This window comes from Perca fluviatilis, chromosome 11 (genome assembly GCF_010015445.1).
Source record: "Perca fluviatilis chromosome 11, GENO_Pfluv_1.0, whole genome shotgun sequence".
Taxonomy (NCBI): domain Eukaryota; kingdom Metazoa; phylum Chordata; class Actinopteri; order Perciformes; family Percidae; genus Perca; species Perca fluviatilis.
Window position 1 is genome coordinate 8967148 of NC_053122.1, and position 21250 is coordinate 8988397.

The 21250-nt window shown below is 39.8% G+C and overlaps 1 protein-coding gene and 1 long non-coding RNA gene across 3 annotated transcripts; one reads left to right on the forward strand and one right to left on the reverse strand.

Moving 5' to 3' along the window:
* The first annotated feature begins 322 nt into the window (after positions 1-322).
* Positions 323-2701, forward strand: LOC120568741. Of its 2 annotated transcripts, XR_005640770.1 has the most exons (4): positions 323-607; positions 969-1142; positions 1935-1969; positions 2081-2701. It is a non-coding gene; the product is annotated as an uncharacterized LOC120568741 (long non-coding RNA). The 2 variants fall into 2 exon arrangements; XR_005640769.1 differs by lacking the exon at positions 2081-2701 and having other exon boundaries at positions 1935-2050.
* Positions 2702-11520: 8819 nt separating this feature from the next.
* dusp12 (dual specificity phosphatase 12) lies at positions 11521-18188 on the reverse strand. Its single transcript, XM_039816782.1, has 8 exons — positions 17971-18188; positions 16094-16358; positions 14988-15101; positions 14214-14332; positions 13841-13928; positions 13477-13568; positions 12425-12504; positions 11521-11820 (listed from the first exon to the last, which is right to left on the reverse strand). Exons 2-8 carry the CDS (start codon positions 16354-16356, stop codon positions 11683-11685), a joined length of 894 nt encoding a protein of 297 aa, XP_039672716.1. The 5' UTR covers positions 16357-16358; positions 17971-18188; the 3' UTR covers positions 11521-11682.
* Positions 18189-21250: the final 3062 nt, after the last annotated feature.

Sequence of the window (21250 nt, forward strand, 5' to 3'; positions counted from 1 at the left end):
ACATCGTAAATTGGCTGTTAAACTCTCACATGGTAACCGGTGACACCGTGCGGTACTCCCCGCATTTTAAATCAAACGCACCTTTTAGAATCACGCAGGTAATTTAAACTACTCGTGCCCCGTACCTGTTTTGCCAGTTAACGTCATGCTACCGCAGGCGTTGTTGTAGGTGCAGCATTTCATGAACAAGTTAATGGACCTTTTCCACAGCAGACATTTTGTCATAGTAGGAAAAGCACAGCTGAAATTGATAACATTAACGATGGCTCAATTCCATCAAGTGTCCCAGTAAGCTGTTTCAGTGAGTCAGAATGCCCAATACCAGGGCCTCTCCTAAGTGGAATGCAGCCATCATTAATGGGTTGAATACACTTGTGCTTTTCCTACTATGACATGTCAACATGTCTGCCGTGGAAAAGGTCTATAACTTATTATCAGTTTGACGATTTAATGGAGGAATGAATCATGTCTGGAACCCCTTGTTGCCACCGCCGCCAGTCAGTGACTCTCTGTCGGCCGTTTGTTGCAACCTGTCGGGCCGGAATGGGACGTTTACCTGATGGGGCTGTGGATGCTAGCTAACGTTACAACTCTTCACTTTAACTAAGTAAGCAATTGCTGCTTATCCTGATATATTTGTATTGAATGCTTGGTTCTTAACACTCTTAAGTACGTGTGCGAGGCTGGCTGATGTAGATAGCCTACTAGCTAATTGTCTGCTGGCTAATCATTTCTGCTCTTATACTGCTGCTGCTGTTTAGCCTACACGTTCGGTGTTATAATGGTACAGCTCAGTGTTTCTCAAACTTTTTACACCACGTACCACTTCAGAAAATATTAGGCTCACGTTAAAAAACGTGTAGCATAGGCCACACTCTATTCAGCTTTGTTGACAGCCACGCTGTACCTACTCCGTCCCATTTGAACACAAATGTAATGTGTCTTCTGGTTCATTATCTTCTCTTTAGAATGAGTGGCTGTAACCTTTCAGAGAGAAGCTGTGAAGCTCTGCCCTCAGGTCCAGTTCTCTCAGACCAGAGGACTGGGAGTTGAGAACTGAGTAACAACAACCTGCAGGATTCAGGAGTGGATCTGCTGTCTGTGGGACTGGAGAGTCCACACTGTACTCAGGGAATTTTAAGGTAAGGATTCATCAACCTGATCAAGTGATGAAGATTTGAATTTTTATTTTAATGAATGGATAAACTCTGGGATGTTTTTATTTTTGAACAAGTTGAGTTCAGTCAGTTTTTAGATTCTGTGAAGAACTTTCCATGAACACATTTTATTATTAGTTTAGTAGTAGTTTTGCAGGAGTTTTAAGATCCAAAACTGAGTGAAAACATGTTAAAGTGACCCAGAGTAAAACCCATACAGCCAGTTGTTCTCGGTCACAGTCACCTTGGTTCATATGACCCTGATAAACCAAAATAACTCAATAGTTGAATGTATTTTAATCATGTGTGGCAAACTTCCACATCAGTAAGTCAAATTTAACTTTATTATGTTGATCGAAAGTAATTTTTATAAAAGGGGGACATTTTTACACTGCATTGACCCAATGTATATCTGGTATGTCGAACATGATTATGTCACATTAATCTAATAGTTTTTCTGAAGTTGAATGTACCCAAATTACATGGCTCAAATGCATTTTTCTTTGTCTGTATTTCAATAATACAGAACTGGCAGTTCACAGCATGACATCGACCCTTTCACTGACATGCAGAAAAATAAGAAGTGATAATAATGAATCATACTTATACTAACTAAGAACCTTCCCCCTTAAAAGAACATCAGCTAATTGATAATAAGTGCTAAAGCAGGACATATAAGTCCATCTGTAGATACTAAGTGACCTGTGTGTACAGTATGAAAGTAATTTCCATGTTGAAAGAGGATGTGCTGCTCTGACCCCCCACTCCTCCTTTCAGGGTGGAGCCTGCTGGAGTCCGATGGCTGAGACCAGGTCTGAGGAAGTGTGTTTTCAATTTTTATGTGTGAAAATCAACCATGTCATCATCAAAGTGATAATAGATTAATAACTGCAGCGGTGTTGTGTCTTGTTCTCTCCCATCAGATTCCTGTTTAGTCCAAAAAAGAATTAACTATTGGTAAAAAGCTAAGAATGTGGGTAGGATCTGACTTTTTCCTGCGGGAGGCGCTAGGGAAAATCAGACTCTATCAAATCTAAAGGGAACAAAAAAATAAAATGGTTACCAAAATAAAGATTCTCACGTTCTTTGTTACAATGTGTAGCAGCAAAATGCAACACATTTCAATCCTGCAAACACCAGAGAAGAAGAGAAATCCTCTATTTCTGGATTAATCTGTAGTTTCAGACCATCCAGTTCTTCAGAGTCCAGATTTGAAGCTGCTTTCACTCCCAAAAACTAAGATGGGTGTTAATTAGTGATGTTACCCGTGAACCCCCTGCTTCGAGGCATGTATCGAAGACATGAACCGATTTTGGAATGGAGCTTCACAACATGGAACCTGTTGGAAAGAGAGGTCGTTCAGAGATGTGGGAACACTTTAATTTGATTTCGCCCAAAAGGTTGGCAATAGCCTATGTTATCTTATTGCTTATATGGGATATGCCGGTGTGCATTAGGCTATGCGGCTCTCCATAATGCGGAAAAGTCTAGATTTATATTAGCTACAACCTAAGCTATATCTTCATAATGAAATTGTTTGACTATAGGCAATATGAACTTCTTAATATTCACATCGCCAAGGGCTAATTTATTCTACCATTTGGGATGTAGGCTTGGTGTAGCCTATTCACAACATTTGTTGTGTGTTTGCATCTATCATGTATCATCTAATGTTCTCATATTCCGCCACTGGACGGGATATCTTTTTATTTATTTTTTTAAAAGTGATCACAGACTATGGCCAAAAAATGAGAAAAGCACATCCTTTCATTAGAAAACCTCACTTGGGCTACTTATTGTTAATTCTTTTGTAGGTCCAGTGTTTGATTTGTGAGTAGAAGCTGGCCTATAATAACAATACCTCATCCATGTTGAGGCACTTCTGTGCCAAGCATGATCGTGCCACTGCCTCTGAACAAGCTGAATCCAACAGTCGGGGTGAATTTTTCTTCTGACTCCGTTCCTTTTTAAGTGTGAACTCAGTAGTGTCTCAATATACTTCTGTCTTAACAGTTAGTGTGGTTCACATTTCAGTAGGCCTACATGCATGCATTTATTAATTAAATGTCATACTGCATCATGTATTAATATACATTTGTTGTGTTGTAGGAAATAGAAAGGACGGATTGAGAAAGGACTTGGTAATTGGGGCGAAAAAGGGCCCCCCCCCACCAGAAAGGAAGGGGAGGGGGGCCCCGCCCGGGGTGGCCCTTCTGGATTGATGAAGCCCTTTTCATTTTTACCCCCCCCCCCTCTTTTCAGGGGGGGTTTTTTTTTTTTGTTGGGGGTGTGGGGCGGATCCATCCTATATTCTGCCATCACGGCAAACTCTGAAAGCCATGGTGGAGTCAAAGTTTATGGAGGAAAAGCAGAAGGCCAAGAAAGAATTGCAGAAGGCTACAGCTGTGAGTCTGACCTCAGACATGTGGACATCAATCCATATGGATGCTTATCTTGCCATCACTTGACATTTCATTGATGGTGATGACAAATTGTCCACTGTTTTATTATCTGTGGGGAAGTTCCCATAGAGGCATACGGCAGCCAACATAGCTGCGACAAAGACTTCTGTCTTGGGAATGGGGGATTCAGGGAAAGGTGAGATGCCTTGTGACTGATGGTGCCGCAAACTTGATGGCATGTGGATTGCGGCCTATTTCAGGACGAGCACCGTCGCCAGAGAGCGGCTCCTCGGCATCCAGCAGCAGATGGGGATACCTAATCACGAGCTTGTGCAGGAAGTGTAGACGCACTGGAACAGTGCATATGACATGATGGCCAGGCTGTATGAGCAGAGGGAACCAATCGGTGCTGCAGTGGTGTCGCTGTGCACTGATTTGGCGGCTCTGACCTCTGCTGAATACCAAAGCATATCTGAATGCCTTGGAGCATTGTCTCCCCTAAAAGAGGCAATGGCGGAGCTCTCAGCTCCAAAATTGTTCCCCTTGTGCAAATGCTGAGGTATGCCATTCTAAACAGCAGGAGGTGAATGGTGAGATGGCTAAGCAGCTCCACAACAACCTCACGCGGCTCGTGACTAAGTGATTGAGTCACTGAGACAGCCAGTCAACACTCCCTGGCCACTCTGCTGGATCCACGATTCAAAACAATGGGGTTTTGCAATTCAGGGAATTCTCAAAATGCTGTGAGAAGGCTCACAGCAGAATGTTCTCCTCTTTTAAGAGACAGCAGCACTCCACTGGACCCAGCAGCACAAGAGCCTGCTGAATCCTCAGGTATGAATCTATGGTCAATATTGTCATGTTTATATTGTATTTTTGTAATGCATTGTTGTTGTTTTTTTTGTCACTATTCAGGAACTGGGGCCTGTTTCACAAAACCAAGATAAGGGATTAAGACGGGATTTCCCAGTTATCCTGGATGAATTAAGCCTTGATTCGGTTTCACGAAAGCGGAGGCACATAAATCACCATGGAGATTTATTCTGTACAGCTAGCCTGCTCCTGACCAGGCTAACAGCCAGGATTTATTTAATCCTGGAGCCTTTTCTGATCACCCAGCAGTGGTTTTACCATATTGTCATTATCAGCCTGGATTAAAATACAACAGGTGCATTTTGCTGTTTATTTTAAGTACTGTTATTATTTCAAGTTGTGACCATTATTTTTTTATTTATAATTATTCATGTGACAGTCATTGTTACTGTTTTATTGCTGTATGAAGACTGCTGTTCATATTGTTGTTAGAAGTTTGATGAATATATTATGGCAGTTGTTGAGATAATTAGAAAAGGCTGATAACATTTCAAATGTGTTTTAAATGAAGTCTGTTACTAAGAGCAATACATACAATGCTGTACATTTCTATAGTTGACCAACGCACCTTGAAATATTTTAGTTGATACATTTTTTTTAATTCTTTAACAATAAGGATCATGTTTGTTCCACTTCCATGTGCATTGTATTTGGCATTTTTAGCACACAATTTATGTTGTCCAGTAAACTGGGAATATAATTTGGGAGGATTGTACAATTTAAGAACATATCCTAATTGTACAATCCTCCCAAATGATAGTCTTAGTTCACTGGACCAGTAACTATCTAGTGATGTAGGCAGTAGTACATTAATGTAACAACAGGGAGAGGACACCTCAATGGTTTTTGACCTTATATTTGGGGGGAAATAACTGATTAATATACTCTGTTCCATTCATGTAAGTGTGCATGGAATTTATCACTTAATTATCTTCATAGTTTCTAGATTTTAGAGTCCAATTTCTTCAGTGTCTTTATTTTCTATGTCCATATATACAGGGAGCAAGGCATATAATATGTAGAGAAGGAAACTCTGCCTCTATAAAAAATAAAAAAAAAATGAAACGTGAGAAAAAGCGTGGCAGATAATAGCGGACCAACTGAATGATAGTCTAAAAATATACATTTATGAAATACTGCTCTTAACTGAAACCATTCAATGAGTCACTGTCATTTGCAAAAACGAACAGTTGTACACTTTGCATTAAAAGCGAGCAGTGGAAGTTAATATGACTTAGGAAACTTATATTTTAGCCCATGAGAGAGAGGGAGGAACAGAGTGAAAGAGATATTTACGCATCATATTCTAGCGTTGTAGAAAATTGATCTTCATTGTAAATTTCCTGAGTAACATTATCTTCTGCTTACTTTTAAGGCAAAGAGTACAACTGTTAATTTGTGAAAATGATTAGTAGCCTAATCCTTGAATGGAATGATTATGACGGCTTCAATTCAGAGCCGTGGTCAGTTAATGTATATGTTTAGGCTACAATTACGCATTCAGTCGGTCCGTGATCGTCTGCCTCGCTTTCTCTCGCTGTTTCATTACAGCGGCTGTGTTTCTTTTCTTTTTAAACAAATAATGTGTTTCACGTCGTCATACTTCCACAAGAAGCTGCTGCTCACTCTGTATAAAGTATGAACAATGCGTATTCTCCATTTTGGTATCAGTAAATCTGTGATCGACCTCACGGTCTTTTGAGGAAAGCCGTGGACGCGCATCTATCTGAATTACTTCAGCCTGGCTCAACCTAGTCGCTCCTCCTCAGCCTGGCTTGGCCTTCGTGAAACGCACCAAGCCAGGCTGCACAGATTAGACTAGGTCAAGCCTCGCTTTATCACTTATCCTGGATTTATATATTCTGCTTTTGTGAAACAGGCCCCTGGTCTATGTTTGATTTGCTTGTTTTTGTATGTTTCGGAGACCAGGGGCCTATTGCACAAAAGTAGAATAAAGAAATCCAGGATAAGTGAAAAAGCGCAGCTTGACTTAGTGTGATCCGCTCATCGCGGCTCAATCGGTTGCACGTTTGCCGAGCCAGGATAAGTAGGTGAAGCTATGTCAAGCCAGGTGTACATAGTTGGGATAAGTGCACGTTCACGGATTTCTTAAATAGACCACGGTATCGATCACAGATTTACTGATGCAGAAATGGAAAAGACGTGTGCAGCTTCACCCGCTGAGCAGCCGCTTCTAATGGAAATTTACGAGGAGGTGAAACATATAATATGCAAAAAGGGAAATACGGCTGTTATCAAACGGAAAAAAAGCCCGACAGACAATAGCGGACCGACTGAATACGTATGGATTTAAAAAAAATCTACTTAGTCACTCCACGTTTTAATTGCTTTAATATGCTTGTTTTATGTGTTGGTTTTATTGCTGTATCTGTTTTTATGCGCTGTTTTTAACCCTGGGCTTAATTCAACCTGCTTTTGTGCAACCAAGTCAAAGCTAAATTCATCCAGGATAACCTGAATATCCCGGCTTAATCACTTATCCTGGTTTTGTGCAATAGCCTACCCCTCAGGAAGGTGGAAAGTACCAAATGCCACTGTAGAGGTGCATTCTGTGCACACCTGCCTCCTCTGTGCCATGTGAGTGGGTTTTTTCAAAAGCTGGTGAAATGGTCAGCAAGAAAAATGAAATAGGCTCAGCCCTGGAACAGTGGAAAAAGTTCTATTTCTGAATAAAAATGACACTTCATTTCTATTCACTTGTCACCAACCACAATAATATCCCCCTGTCCACGAGCACTGTTATCAGGCCAGCTGACAGTCTTGCCTGGGCCCGGGACGAGATCTTAGATGGGCCCCCCCCTCGCGGCCAGATCTCTCCTTTTCCCTTGCTCTTCCTCTCCTCACATCTCTCACTGAAATTAAGTGTGTAATCCATCCTGCTCAGACTCTCCGACAGGGCAGCGAGCCCCCCCGCATCACTCTCTCTATCTCTCTCTCTCTTCTCTCTCACGGGTAGCCTGACTCTGTCCCTCCGTTGCGGGGCAGCGGGCCCCTCCCGCATCACTCTCTCTGTCACCTGACTGCAGCTGGATCTCTCTCTCTGTCTCATCCTTACTGATGGAGCTACCAAACTCAACTGTTTCTGTCAAAGTTAACGTGTTGTGTCAGGCTTTTATACAAGCTAATGGACGTTAACATTAGAGCTGGCCTGTTACGTTACGTTACATGACTCGTAAACGTTGGCTGCGCTGGTTCTTACCTTGCTCTACGTTGACAGTTCCAGCTTCACCGTCACCACCTTTTTTTAAATATTTGTTTAGAAAATCTCTAAGGCCTCTATTTCCTTCTTCTCTTTTCTTTCCTTTTCCGAGCTCCGGACTTGTGCTGACCGGACATTTTGAGCATAATGAACTTCAAATCAAGTGACAATATCAAATTTTGATCAGTGGCCAAACCATTTTTATGTTGGGGGTGGGGGGGTTCTTGACCACCATTTCCAGGACAATTAGGAAGAAAACAAATAAAACGCTTTTATGTAATTCAAATATTATGCTACATATTTTTTTCCACAAATAGGCCTATTTAAAAAAAAGATTTTTAATTCTTCCATAATTTAATGAGGGCCCAGTTCTGGGCCCCCCCCTACTGTGGGCCCGGGACAACAGACCCGTTTGTCCCCCCCTATCGGCGGGCGTGACTGTTATTGTCCATAAGCACCATCACGGTTTAACTGTCACAAGCACTTTCACTGTCCCAAAGTATGTTCTTGCCACTGGCAAAGCACTTCCCCAATCAAATGACTCAAACTATTTCTATAAACACCACACTGGCAGTAGACTTTAGTTAGATTGCCCATATAGCGTATGCCTTCTGCACTGCCTATCTCACCTATTTGGCTGAGGAGACCAGAGGCCTGTACTACGAAGCAAGATCAACATGTCCTGGATTTCTTTCAGTTATCCGGCTTCACCTAACCTAACAACCACGGTCCCGCATAACCTGTACTACGACGCTGGTTATCAACTAGTCAGGGTTTCCCAATCCAGCGGCGCGCGCGTTCACATAAAAGAGGCGAGGTTTGCGCACCACGACCAATCGCAAACATCTACCAGAGCAGCATATTTTAAATAAGAAGAGCAAACTATAATTCTACATAAATATGAAAAACACAGACACGGTTTTACAGGCATAACGCAATACAGTCGCTGCTTCCTAAAACAGGAAGGAAAGCTGGCAAAAAAATAAAAAATAAAAATAGCCGACGCTGTAGATGTTTAAATCACAACGCTTATTAATATAACTTCCTCATCAGTCAGGACCAATATCTGACCATAATTACACTTGTGCTTTCCATAAAGTGTCGTTGCTTTAGCCCATAATTTCAGTGTCAACCCTGGCAGTGGGAAGCGATCGTGAGAGCAAATAAAAATATAAAAACATAATTCAAACCGATATGCACATTGGCGACACACGGCTCAAGAAGCCGATATTTAATTCCCTCCCATTAAAATATATATTTCATACAAATACCAATCAGGGAATGTTAACGGGTTGTCGATCTCTAAATGTTTTAACTTGTATGAGCGCACCCCTCTCTCTCTCTCTCTCTCTCTCTCTCTCTCTCTCTCTCTCTCTCTCTCTCTCTCTCTGCACCGAGCTCCGCCTGATCTTCTAAGAACGGTGAAGCCGTTATCAATCAAGTATTGATTGGTCAGTATGCGGTGCTAAGTTAAAAAAAAAAAAAAATAAAAGAAAGGAAAAAAAAATTAACACCGGTTGATCTCTGATCTCCGATTAACCTCCGCTTCCGACCAGTTTACGGTGTACAGCAGGTTAGGTGTTCAGCATGAGTTACCACGGCGATTGAACCCGATAACAACTGATCCACCTTCGTAGTACAGAAAATCCTGGGTTGAACCTGAAGTTAGCTCGTTAACGCCAAATCCTGCTTCGTAGTCCAGGCCTCATGTTCTCTAGGCTACGTACTCAATATAATCACAGAAATGTGTGTGCAATGTGTTCTTCATTCATTTCCCTCCCAAATTGATGTATTTGTTTATAAACATGTCTGTTCACAACCAAAATCCTAACTTTGTTTTTTATTTTGTGGAGAAGGCAATAAAAAATTTATTTATGCAAGGTCCCAAATAGGCTTAGTTATTTATGTCATTATTTATATATGAATTCATACTCAAAATGTATTCATCTTCGACTCCAAGACATTCATATCTAATAACTGTTTCATGTTTGTGACACAATGCTATCCTTAACCTTCACCACCGGATATTCTCAGAGTTCTGAAGCTTGGAGTACTGAACCTTTTTTTCGATCCAATTGGATTGAAAGCTTCAGTGGTTCAGAAAGCTTCAGTTCACCATCACTAGTGTTTATACAGGAAATAATCCGAGCTGACAGGATGTAACATTTAAAAAAGTATTTATTTGGATGATTTCCAAAGGTTGAAAACAGTAATCTTTCACTTCAACTGACAGGATGCACTTCAGAGGGTGCCGCCTCCTTCTCCATGATGAGCAGATCTCATTTAAAGGCACATGTAGTAGGTATCACTGTTTGTTAACACAGGGTCAAAGATGACCCCTCTTCAGTGGCCAGAGAGAGAACAGTACAAAGCAGTGAATCAGAGGAATAAAACTATCTTTTCGTATTGTTTCACAGCGATTATGTTCTAAAGCAAAAAGGGAGTAGAGGGTCGTGGACGGATCCTCATTCAAATTTTACATTTTTGCTTTGACATCAATTATCTGCACACCCTCAAATGATCTTGGACACATTTAAAATCTCAGATTAATTTGAAGAATGCCAGGAACAAATTGCAGCAGACTTATCTTTTGATATATATATTCTCCAATTAAATGCCACAAAAACCAAGGATATGGTCATCGATTTTAGGAAATCATCCCTCCCACCATCTCAGACTTTCAATAAAGGAACTGGAGTTGAGTTTGTTGAACAGTATAAATACTGGGAACGGTCGGTACGGTAACCTGAACATCAGGGACAAAAACCACCTAAGCCATATTGTAAAGGTGGCTGGCAAGGTGATAGGTTTCCCACAGTCCCTCTTGATGGCTATCTTTGACCAGCAAGTACTCCGCAAGGCCCGCTCTATATTAGACTGCACAGACCACCCCCTTCACTCGGAGTTCGTAACTCCCCTCAGGTCCCAGATTTGATTTAATTAGAGCACCCCGGTTCAAGAGCAATAGGAGTAAAAACTCCTTTGTTCCATGTGCAATAACTCGGCTTAATATGCACATGCAACGTAGAATTTTTTTAGAGATTGTTCCTGTGGTGTAAAATGTGTTGTATGTATTACGTACAGGAAACATTTTTGTACTCATGTCTGTATCATCTTGTATGTTTGAATGTGTTTTTATTTATAATTTATTTACATGATTTGTGTGTATTACAGAACAGTCATCTGTTATTTTATTTAAAAAATAAAAAATAGATTCTGTAAAGGGGATCCTCTTTGTACTCTAATATTAGCTGTGGTATAAAAATGTCACTTTTTTTTTTACACTTGAGTTAACTGGATCGTCACCAAGCTTTAAACCTGCTAGAACTGATTTTGTTTGGCCACTTGGGGGCAGCAGAAACAAGTAATGAACACAGAATTCACATAGATGGTTTTTAGAGCTTTTCTCTGGAAAAAAAGCTGCCTTGTGCGTCCAGAAAACTACACAGAGCTGTGAGAGTGAACCAAGACAGTAAAGATTAAAAACAATGAGCTGAAACTCGCTATAAAGCTCCGTAAAGGCGAGAGGAGCTGCAGATTCAGGTGATTATTCTCTGTAGGCTTATCACTAAGAGCAGCCCCTTTCACATTGTCAAATTGTTTTCACGTTATTATAAAAATATTCATTAATGCCACTTTAAGGAATTGATTAATGAAAATTCTGAATAATCAAATAAATGATCCACACCAATTTCTGGAAAACCTAAAATGTTGAAGTTTGCAACAGCCCTTGTTGCGAGCCTTTTTTTACTTGTCATATGAAATTCTATCAACTAGAGTAAGAGTCTGTACAAGCCGGTTTGAATTACACGGTCACACAAATCTTGCCGTCATCTTTTTCCTTTTTTTGTCTTCTGGTCACTCACTGTACTGTAATGCATTTCTTTATTACCTGGTGCAAGATGAGTGTTACATTTAAAAAATGTCATCAGTCATACATTTCTTCTTGACTGTCTGTTGATGAGCTGTCTGCCATCTCTTTTTCTGCCTGTAGAGACTGCATTCATTTACATGAGTGTATGAGTGTGTTTTATATGTTGAGTTGTCGGATCTCGTCCACTCTGTTGCGGTGCAGCTGGAAGGCAGGAGTGACCCATCGGCCACACGAACACTGATCACCACACCAGCTGAATGAGCCCAGCTTGGAGCTACACTTAGGACACAGCAGCTACACACACACACACACACACGAAAAGAGAGGAGAGAAGTACCATAAGTGCAGACAAAGAGATCATTGTGTTTTAAGTAGAATGTGTACTTAAGACCTTTACAGTGATGGAAAGATGATCATGACTAACATTCACTTATCAGCTCATACTTGTTTGTTTTTTTGGTTTCTACTAGAACATGATTACATACTTTAAAGTTCAAATAACATTATTTTCCCCCTACTGTCTGTCTGAATATACTTGTGCTAACCCTCAGCCTGAGATGCCTGTCTGTTTTAGTGCCTGTCTCTTTAAACCCCCCTCCTCAAAAGCCCAGTCTGCTCTGATTGGCCTGCGAGAAAAATATGGCGCACCTTTGCAAAGGTAGTTCTCAAGCCGTGGGTGGAGATACTCAGATGGGGAGGGGGGGCAGTATATTCTAATGAGACTGCATGTGAAATAGATACCCAAATGTATGTGCACAAGCACTGAAAAGTTGAGTTGTTAATATGTCACCTTTAAAAGTTAACTTGCTTAAAATCGGTATGAGTGAGGCTGGGAACATTCATGGAAGTATGTTTTTCAATAACACTATATCCTGATCTGTGTGTGTGTATGCATTACCTGTCCATCCATAACTCCAAGTAAAGCTTGTTCCATCCACTGCACTGGTTCAATGAAGTAAGATGTACACTGGATGTCTCCTGGATAACAACATATTTCATATCATTACTTGCAATATGTTCCTGTGCAACAGTTGTCAAAAAAAAAAAACTGCCGCCCTCAGCTTTAGCAGGATTGCCAAATAACGCTCAACTTACTGAAAAAGGTAAGGCACTAGTCCAACAGTTGCAGGTGACAAAATCACAAACTTTTATGTATAAAAATGTAAAATTAAAGCATTTTTTACGTTACAAAGCTGCCTTGCTTGCTGGCCGTTTGCATTGCATTGTGGGATACTTATGCTGGCGTAGTGTCCAGTGTTTGCACACTGTAGTATTTCACCAGAAATAGTATGCAATTCACGTACAGCATGTTAGTATGGGGCCCATTTTTTCTCTATTTTGAGAATACTAGTTTCTCACATATTCCTGACTAAGACTAGACTGGCCTAAACCTGGCAACATGTGCTATTTTGTACTCTGTTAGGGTGAATTTGGATGCTGTATATGTGTCTGTATTTTTGTATTTAATTCTGATTACTGACTGTGGGGGGTTGTTGTGTTTTGGTTTGCTTTGATTTGTTGTTTAATTTTATTTTTTGTATGTAAGCAAAAAAAGGAAACTTGTTTTTATACAGATCTTTTTCAATTTTTTTGTTAGTATGGAATGTCCGACGCAACCCACATCTCTGGTTCTGCTGCATCCATTTGGATCATTATTTTTAAACTGTCCATCGTGAGTCATGTTATTGTATTTCCCATGACAACTAGGCAAACTCCATCTGCTGATGAAGATCATGTGATATGACTGAAAGCTACAGAACAGCTACTAAATGTTTTGTAATATTATAGTACTATTCTATAACAATAAAAAAAACTGTATTTATGGATTTGTGGACTATTATTATTCTTTGCCTTACTTCTATTTGGGGTATAATCACGCTCTATGGTTTGGAGGGCGCCTCACAGTTTGAAATCCTCTGGGCGAGATGAACGCTATGGTTGTGTTCTTACCGGTGCGTTTACTGGACTTCTTGTGACCAAAGGCTGGCGCTCCTTCTCCCACTGGGTGGCTGAGAATACTGGAGCCACGGAACAGAGTCCGTCTGCAGAGGAGGAGGAGAAGTACGGAGCTGGGGTCAGGATGTGTATTGCCTAAAATGTTGAATTATTCCTTTAACCATAGAGACAACAAAATAGTTTATTCTGAAATAAATGCACACTTTTCAAGTTTCCTTGTTGTCGGCAATAGGAAGGAAAAAAAAAGACAATAAAGCTTGCTGCTTCGAGGTCTTTGACATTTCCCGCAGGACATGAACTCAGCATCATTATAAAACTTTCCTTCTTCAGCCACTGTATAAACTTTTCCACCTTTCACCTGCACTTCCTGCAGCGATAGGACACTTCAGAGGAGCTGGAGTGGGCAGGGTCAGCAGCAAACAGCTCCCTGGGAACGTGCTGCAACTCTGCACACACACACACACACACACACACACACACACACACACACACACACACACACACACACAGACACACACACACACACACACACACACACACACACACACACACACACACACACACACACACACACACACACACACACACACACACAAATCTCAATCTCAATCAATACACAAATAATGAATCTGTGTAAGAAAAGAGTGTGTTGGCTACTGATCTGTACTAATGGCCATGTTTTTGTTTTTTTATCAAACTAAACTATTTTGTGTGGGGGTGTGTGTGGTTACCAGGGTACTTCTCTGTGATCTTGGTCAGTCTGTACTGTTTGTACAGAGGACTGGAGGTGTCCACTTCACACTGCAGAGCCTCGTACAGACTCAGCTGCTCCTCAAAACCACTGTTGACCCTGAAAGACATCCACCAGCTATCAATTATCAGTCCTGCATCTAATTACTAATTACTAAGGTCCTTTCTGACAACGTACTCTTCAGTTCACACAAATTACAAAAAAGAGTGACTTTCAGTCACTTTAGCCAGACAGTAAACCAAAGACAAATGCAAGAAGCGCACACACACACACACACACACACACACACACACACACACACACACACACACACACACACACACACACACACACACACACGCACACACACGCACACACACGCACACACACACACACACACTCTCATATCTCACCCTCAGTAATTAAGCTTTCATCACTGATTCTTGGGGCATTTTGACCGTGTAACCTAATACCAGCAGTAACATTTTTTGCATTTATAAGTGAGTTTGTCTGTCTTATTTGTTTTGTGCAAGTGTGTCTGTGCTTCTGTATGTGTGTGCGTGGGGTCGTGTTTCCTTGGATACACTGATGGGCTCTCAGACAGCTTGTAGCGGTCCATTAGAGATCAATGGGACCCCTGCTCCTAATTCCTAGTATCAGGTGGCCTCTGATCCTTGTCTGCTGTGTGGAAAATGCAGTCAAAGCCATTTCATCCTGTGTCTCACACACACACACACACACACACACACAAAAAAAAAAAAAAAAACACACTTACTGTACATCCTGTTTGAGAGTCTTCAGTCTGTGGTAAGCCTCAGTGAAGCCCAGCTGGTATCTCTTCATCAGATAAGCAGTAATGATGGTGGCACTGCGGTACCGACCGGCCTGGCTGAGACACACACACACACACACACACACACACACACACACACACACACACACACACACACACACACACACACACATATTGAAACTCGTTGTTAATGAAAATAACAAGTTATGAGTTGCAGTAACTGCACATGCTAAGTACATGTCTTGGTCACAACTCTAATAATCAAATGATCAACACATCAATTTAGAACCGCAAAGATTCATCGATTAGTTGTCAACTATTAAATTAATCGCCACCTATTTTGATAACCGATTAATCGTTTGAATCATTTCTTAGAATAGAAAAGTAAAAATGATTTAATTCCAGTTTCTTGAATGTGAATATTAAAAACTAGTTGTGGAAAAAAAACAGGACATTTGAGGACTTCATCTTTGGGCTTTGGGAAGCACCGATCGGCATTTTTCAGAATTTTCGGACATTTTATAGACCAAACAATTAATGGAGAAAATAATCAACAGATTAATCGACAGTGAAAATAATCGTTAGTTGCAGCCCTACATCAGTTAGGTAAAACACAGGATGGAAAACCATCTAAAGTGATAGGGAAAATATGCGAAATGCGATAATTTTGTTGAATATGGCGATAACGATATTACTCGCGATACATAAATGGATATTAAAATGTACTCAGTCCTGCATTATGCTGCTTTCAGCATTCTTAAACAATACAACAAATTGCTTGTTGAATATAAAACAAATAAAAGGAAATCATTTCCAACTTTCTTTTATGGACAAATTGAACATTATATTGATCATAAAAGGCCCCACTAAAAAAAAAAAGTGACAGTTAAAGAGAAGTTTTCTACTAATATTTTCTTTCAACTAACACAAAAAAAATCAGTTTTGTGTCTATCGCAATAAGTTGCAGCGTTCTGCGATGTGTTTATTGTGCCAGTTGATATTACGATGACAATAAAAAAACGATATTCTGTGCAGCCCTATAGAGTGACAAGTGAAAGATAATAACGGGGTTGACCTCTGCTCCTTACCAGTGAACAAGTGCAGCCCTGCCTCCATCCACAGCCTCGCGGATAAACAGGAAGCAGTCATCCATGTGACTCAGAAGGTCAGAGGTTACCGCATCCAGAACATTGATCCACTTCCTGCGGAAGTTCCCACCTGCAGGAACCAGGGGGGCGGGGTCCACAGAGTCCACAGACAGGATGTGAGTGACAACTGCATCGGTCAATGCCTGGCTGTCATTGAGGTCAGCCGCAGTGCCGATGTACAGACCAGGGTCCACCAGTAGCATGACTGCAAAGACAGACACAGAGCTGAACCTAAAGTCTTCTTACATAGGCAGGAATTAAAATGTAATTCAATTTAAAAAAAGATACCTAATTTCTCACATATCAGGAACCTTAAACTTCCTACCCAAAGAGGAGATGGTCCAGCCTCAAGTGTTCTTATCGAAATTAAAGGTTTGTATGGTTTGTTTTTTATGATTTTTTTACATTTGTTAGATACTTTAGTTTAAAAATGTGGAAATAAAAAGACATATAGAAAATACAAAAAGTAAAAATGCAGGCCAATTTGAAAGTATAGCAAAGATTTCCAGTGGTTTTTAGATTTCACTTATGAATGAAATACTGCATTACTCTACACTTTACTTGAAGGTGATGGAAATTTCTTTATTAGGAGTAACCCCTTGAGATGCACCATCTCGTTTTCGAGGGGGTCCTTAACAATAATTGAATATACAGTACAATCATAATTAGACATAACAGTTAACAAAACAGAAACAGACAAAAAAAAAAGAAAAAAAAAGAAGAAAAACAATCAGTCAGTCATAATCAAGTTTGTGGCAAAGTAAGAATGAAACTGGATACTACTCATAATATTAGACAATGGTGTAGAGGATTAAGGACAGGTACAGTTGGTACTGTAATAAGAGAACAGGGCATTTTTAAAGAAGTGGAGAGATAGAATGGACCAAATATTTACAGGTAGATTATTCCAATCTGAGGGGGCTTTAAAGCTAAAGGCTTTCTTAGCTGTTGAGAAACTTACAGCAGGGACAGGAAAAAAAAAAGTTGTGTAGAGTGTCTCAAGTGATAGGTAGAGGAGAAGGGTACCATAAGCTGTTTAAGATAACTAGGGTAATTGCAATGTATACATTTGTAAATAAACAGCAACCAATGCTGATGTCTTCTTATTGAGGGTGATGGAAGACCAAGTTTTTCATACATAATACAGTGATGAGTAGTAAAAGGACATCCAGGTATCCAGGTAAGGCATCTACATAAGAGACTACATGACACTGTTATGAACACATGACACTGTCATGACACATGAACCCTAACCCTAACCCTAACCCTAACTTGTCATGACAAAAACCGAATGACACTTACTAAAAGAAGCGTTATGTCATAAACGTTTATGACTTGTTTATAATGTTTATGACACGTTGATGACAGTGTCATGTCACTCTTATGTAGATACCTTCAAGTAAAGTGTTACCCTCTATTCTCTACTCTACCTGTAGTCCTTTTGTATTCCTTTTCATTTTGTATTTCTTATTTATGGGTATTTTTATTTAAAAAAAGACTAGTTTTTTTAAATTGTAATATGGGATGGGTGACTGTATAAGTCTATGGCAACTTGTCCTACCACATCTGATTCACTTCTGTTCGTCATGCTGTTTGTGTAAATGATGAGGTGTTTTTTAGGCTACATGCACTATGAAGCATCCTCTATAAAGCCGAGAGAACTGATATAACAAAGGCAAGCCACAAATACTTTTTAAAGGAGTCTGCGTTGACTTCGTCCTCAAATAAAAATGTATTTAAAAAAAAAAATAATAATAAACATTGACATGAGTGCATTTTGCCCGTGATATCTCTCTGACAGGCGGAAGTTAACTCACCTCGTTAGCTGGGCTCAGCCTCTCAGTAGCTTTAGCTCTTCCAGGGAAACTCTGCTGTTTGGGTCGCTAGCCGCGTTTAACATACACGTGGTGTACTGAGTAAAGAACCAGCGACAACAACAACATCACCACAGAAAGACGAGCTGAATACAAAAGAGAATAACGTGCACTCAGAGCGTGTTTGGTTCGTCTTTGACACTGTCCGGGCGGAAACATACAGGAAGACCCTTTAGTTCCGATGTAACGCCAAGTTCTGCAACCTATCAGATTTGTCACATGTAGCCTACAGTCTATGGTCACATACTTTATTTAGAAAAAAAAAATTCAAACTGTCAGTATAAACGACTGGTCAGAATTTACACCTTTAAGTCTACCACCTACTTATTTGTATCTAACATTATGCTAGAAGTTTTTCCTTTAACCGAATGTTGTGTCACTGGATGTTTAGGGATGTTTAGAGTGTTTACTCAAAACAAACAAGAGCCAATACACATACTTTTGAGAAAAACATAGTGTACAATCTAGCTAGATGTAAGTAAGCGTGACTCAGATGCATCTTAATCCGAAGAATCCAGGAATAATAGGATTTTACCTCACTTTTCCACACTAGGCCTATCAATAAAACAGTGCTTTATAACTGGTCCAGCTATCACTGTTGAACATAAGGAATGAGATAGGAATACTCTGAATACTGAATTCAGTCCATGTGACCACACACTGAGAACAAACAAGAAGAGAACATTCTTTACCCACTAGGATAATAAACTTAACTGGGAAATTGGCTTCAGCTTTAACGCTGAAATAATGAGTAGGAACAAGTGAGGACAGTGACAGTGAAGATACCAGGAGCATGAGGTAATGCAAGCAGACACTGGTCAGCAGCCCACAGCCTCAGCGGGGAGTCATTACCAGTGTCAAATGTAGAAAATAGCAAAATCACATAAAGTAAATGCAGATCTACAAAGAACCTGGCAGCTTCCCTCGCAGCTACAGAGAGAACCAGACACATTTCTCAAATGAACTGCCTGACTAACTTACAATTTACAATCACATGCTCAGGTTGAATGAATCTCTATTCTTCTTTCAGTTGTGTTTCGTTTGCCAGACGGACTTTAAATACATGTTTCATAATGTCTGTCTGGCCTTCTGTTTCTCAACACCAAGTAAGTATGTGCGAATGTGTTTGGAGCTCTGAACTGCCCGCCAGCGCTCATCCCACAGTCTGTACATGGTCACAATGTGGGGTGCTTATAAAGTTTTATGAGCTGCTTTAATCTGACCGTGGGACCAATCACAATACCTCAGTGTGACCACATCTCTGCCTGAGGGCTCATTAGAGGGCGGCCCATCACACATAATTGACTAGAAATTAAGCATGTGAAACAAGCCGAGCCAGATGCATATAGTCAGTTAGGCCAGGTGTGTGAATGGGAACAGAGTGGGTGTGTTGATATGTTGGTCTGCTGCATTGTATTTTTTCGACCAAGTATACAATTACTTTTTTATCACTTTTTTCAACATACGTATAGTATGACTTTTTTCAGCATGCTATACTATGACATTTGTATCACTTTTTTGACATACTATACTATGACTTTTTTTCGATATACTGTCTCTTTTATAATTTCTTTTGACATACTGTCTTTTTTATCACTTTTTTCAACATACTATACTATGACTATTTTTGACATACTATACTATGACTTTTTTCGATATACTGTCTCTTTTATAATTTCTTTTGACATACTGTCTTTTTTTCACTTTTTTCAACATACTATACTATGACTATTTTTGACATACTATACTATGACTTTTTTTATAACTTTTTTCGACATACTATACTATGACCTTTTTCAGCATACCATACTATGACTTTTTAATGGCTTTTGTTCGACATACTATGCTTTGACTGTTTTCAACGTACTTTTGACGGTGGCATTGTGGCTGTGTGGTTAGCAATGTTTACATCTACACCAGCCAGTAGGCAGTGCATACTGTGCCTCGGGTTTGATACCCAGTCTGGGCTGGTCCTGTTCATGTAGAGTTTGCATGTTCTTCAAAACTTTCTTTGACATATTATACTATGACTTTTTTTTTATATACTTCACTATGACTTTTTCATAATTTTTTTCAAAATACTATACAATGACTTTTTTATAACTTTTTCGCCATATTATACTATGACCATTTTCAGCATACTATACTATGACCTTTTTTAAAATCTTTTTTCAACATACTATACTATGATTTTTTAATGTGTTTTTTCAACATACTATACTATGACTGTTATCAATGTACTTTGTTTGGTGGCATGGTGGCTGTGTGATTAGCAATGCTTGCAACCGCACCAGTCTGTAGTCAATGTATACTCTGACCTGGGGTTCAATACCCATTCAGGATGGTCCTTCTTATGTGGAGTTTGCATGTTCTTCTAGACTTTGTTTGACCTACTCTACTATGACTTTTTTATCACTTATTTCGACATACTATACTATGACTTTTTTCGATATACTATACTATGACTTTTTTATAATTTGTTTTAAATACTATATGACTTTTTTATAACTTTTTTTCAGCATACTATACTATGACTATTTTTGACATACTGTGACTTTGTTATGACTTTTTTCGACAAACTATATCATGACTTTTTTTTCGATATACTATACTGTGACTTTTTTATAACTTTTTTCAGCATACTATACTATGACTTTTAAATGGCTTTTTTTTTACATACTATGCTATGACTGTTTTCAATGTGCTTTTTTTGGTGGCATTGTTATTAGCAATGTTTGCAACCACACCAACTAGTAGGCAGTGCATACTGTTCCTTGAGTTCGATACCCAGTCTGGGCTGGTCCTGTTCATGAGTTTGCATGTTCTTCAAGACTTTCTTTGACCTACTATACAATTACTTTTTATCACTTTTTTCAACATACTATACTATGACTTTTTTTTGTGGGGGCGGGCATTTCCACCTTTAATAGTCACGACAGCTCAGATATGAAAGGGGCGAGAGAAGGGGAAGTTATGCAGGAAACCGTAACAGGTCAGACTCGGAATAAACCGCTATATGTGCGCCTGCTCTAGCAACTGAGTTAACCGGCCACTACTATGATGTTTTAATGGCTTTTTCTTTACATACTATGCTATGATTGTTTTCAATGTACTGTATTATGCGACATGGTGGCTAGCTACACTAGATAGTAGGAAGTGCATACTGTGAACAATGGTTCGAAATCCAGTCCGGGCTGGTCCTTTTTATGTTGAGTTTGCGTTT

Bases quoted from the DNA above. Each gene is read 5' to 3' on its own strand.
- dusp12 (XM_039816782.1), bottom strand. From the start codon at position 16,356: ATGCTACTGGTGGACCCTGGTCTGTACATCGGCACTGCGGCTGACCTC. The intron at 13,929-14,213 runs GTAACCACACAC...GTGTGTGTGCAG, and splicing joins GATCACAGAGAAGTACCCTG to AGTTGCAGCACGTTCCCAGG. The intron at 12,505-13,476 runs GTAAGAACACAA...GTTGTTATCCAG, and splicing joins GAAGTCCAGTAAACGCACCG to GAGACATCCAGTGTACATCT.